Raw genomic sequence first — 2,330 nt, forward strand, 5'->3', positions numbered from 1 at the left:
CATTTACAATAACTGCTTTTGAATTTAGTGATCTAATATTAAGTAGGCCGAACTTTATGAGTTTGTTTTGGTCGTTTATTACATTGTCCTCAGGTTTAATCACGATTAGATTTTTTCTCTGAGATTTGGCTATTTTGTTATTTTGTAGTATTATTCGGGGGACAGACACAGTCTCTATGCATTTGGAAGCAGTAACATTTCTAACAGATGAGTGGGAGGAACACAGACTATGGTTGAAGTTTTGACTTACCGCTGGGAGACGTAGTCAAGCGGTGCGTAGCGTCTTTGAGATGTTGTCAGACAGAAGAACCGCTCCGATGCTGCTGGGGTGCAGGCCGTCAGGGCGGAAGAGCCTAGGTCGCTCCCAGAACAGATCAAAATTATCAACAAAGAGCAGCTTCTGTTCAATACACCATGACATCAACCATTTATTTAGAGCAAATAGTCTACTGAACTTTTCATTCCCTCGTCGGTAGGTAGGAAGCGGCCCTGATACGATGATCCTCGCTGTGGGCGATGCGTTGCGTACCGTCTCGATCAGACTCCTGAAGTCCCTCTTCAGGATCTCCGACTGCCTCATCCTGACGTCATTCGCCCCCGCGTGCAGCACGACAGCTCCGACGTTAGCATCGTCCTTCAGGATCGCAGGTACCTGCGCAGAGACATCAAGAACACGGGCGCCAGGAAAACAATGAGTGTGCACCTTACCTTTAGTGGAGGAAGCGCGTACGTTCCGGACGATTGAGTCTCCGATGACCACAGCGTTGCATTCCGTCTCGCAGAGGGCGGCAAAGCGGTTCCTGGTCGGGATCTCGAAGACCGGTGGCGGCGGTTGGGTCATCGCTCCAGTCCTGGCTCGCGCCTTTCGCCGTGGTTGTGCCGGTGCAGGAGTGAAGTTCATTTGGGCTGACCGTGTTCTCGAAGCCTGGGCTCTGTGCAGAGAAACACGCGGAGTAGAAGTGGAAGGAGTATTAAAATCGCGATGAAAACTTACCGCGGATTTGCGAGCGTCAGCTCTGGATGTTTCCAGCGCCGTTTTTCGTTCTCGCAGGCGTGTCTGCTTCTCTAGTAGATCCTGGATCTGCTTCTCCACAGCCTCCAGTTCCGACTGAAGTGCGATCGTTTCCTCATCTGCACACAGAGGTACAAACACATCTGAAACATTAGCCATTAGTGATGTAATAATGAGAACAGTGTGTTAAGCAGTGAGCAGGCAGGCTGGGAATGCTAACAGCCTGAGGCTAATAGCGAGTGATCCGATAAAAATAAATTATCGGTGCGTTTAAGGACGATTTTTGGTATGGGATATACTTAAGGATATGTTTTACCCTCGGTGAATAACAATTTAAAACACAAGTCTTAAGATATAACAAGAATAAACGATGTATTAAGAATAAGTTTGAAAGAGCTCCGACTCAAACCACGTGCTCTCAGCAAACAGGAAGTGACGTGAAAATCTGAAACACAGCTGAACTTCCGTAACACAAACGAAGCACATTGCTGGGCATGCTCTTTCTCTCGCTGGTTGGCGTGTGGGAGTGCTTTTCCAGGAGAATTGTGCAATAAGGGACTAAGAATACTTCATGCGTTATGGAAATTTATATGTTTGAAAAAAAAAAGATATTTTTCAGATATACGACTTGAAGGATGTAAGGTAGGCAATCTTTTCCTTGTTATTTAGAGTTTGGTCTACACCAGGTGCTAAGTCATGCCTGACTTTAGTTTTTAGGTACAATTAATTCTGTATAAGTAATTTTTTTATTATCTGGTTTAGACGCAGTCATACTATATGTTACTGTCACATTGTTGTACAGATGCGCTCTGATGTGGTGAGCACAGTGTTTAGATTCATCTGCGCAGAACAGTAGTGCCAAAGCTCAATGCAAGTAAAGAAAATAACTCTGCATATAACTGCAATTTTAGGTTTCAAACTGAGATGCCCAGAAAAAGACCAAAGTTCCGAACTGCCACTTATGAAATAATTGCTGGGTTATTTTCAACCCAGTTTTGGGTCAAAAACGTACAAACCCAGCTTCCACCGAGTCTTTTTTAGTGTCAACTGCAATTCAATGCTTCCTACTTTCCTGGTTTTCTGTGTCATAATTCCTTTTGCCTGTGTTTTACCCTGGTGTTTGTACTTGTGGACTGTTTATTCGTGTTATTGACCCCTTGCCTTTTTATTGGATTGTTTTTGGATTATCCTTTAATAAAGACTGCATTTGAAGTCTCAACCCTTGTGTTAGAATGTGTTTTTTTATTCCCGCACCCGTCCACTATTTTGGACCATTACCACTCCCACAACATGTGTGCTCTGCTCCCGCAATGTTTTT

At 44.5% G+C, this 2,330-nt stretch overlaps 1 protein-coding gene across 1 annotated transcript; it reads right to left on the reverse strand.

Moving 5' to 3' along the window:
• Window positions 1-250: 250 nt before the first annotated feature.
• On the reverse strand, window positions 251-1,413 carry LOC130567541 (uncharacterized). Its single transcript, XM_057355729.1, has 2 exons — window positions 731-1,413; window positions 251-652 (listed from the first exon to the last, which is right to left on the reverse strand). Exons 1-2 carry the CDS (start codon window positions 1,169-1,171, stop codon window positions 266-268), a joined length of 828 nt encoding a protein of 275 aa, XP_057211712.1. The 5' UTR covers window positions 1,172-1,413; the 3' UTR covers window positions 251-265.
• Between the last annotated feature and the right edge of the window lie 917 nt (window positions 1,414-2,330).

This window comes from Triplophysa rosa, linkage group LG16, assembly GCF_024868665.1.
Source record: "Triplophysa rosa linkage group LG16, Trosa_1v2, whole genome shotgun sequence".
NCBI classification, from domain to species: domain Eukaryota; kingdom Metazoa; phylum Chordata; class Actinopteri; order Cypriniformes; family Nemacheilidae; genus Triplophysa; species Triplophysa rosa.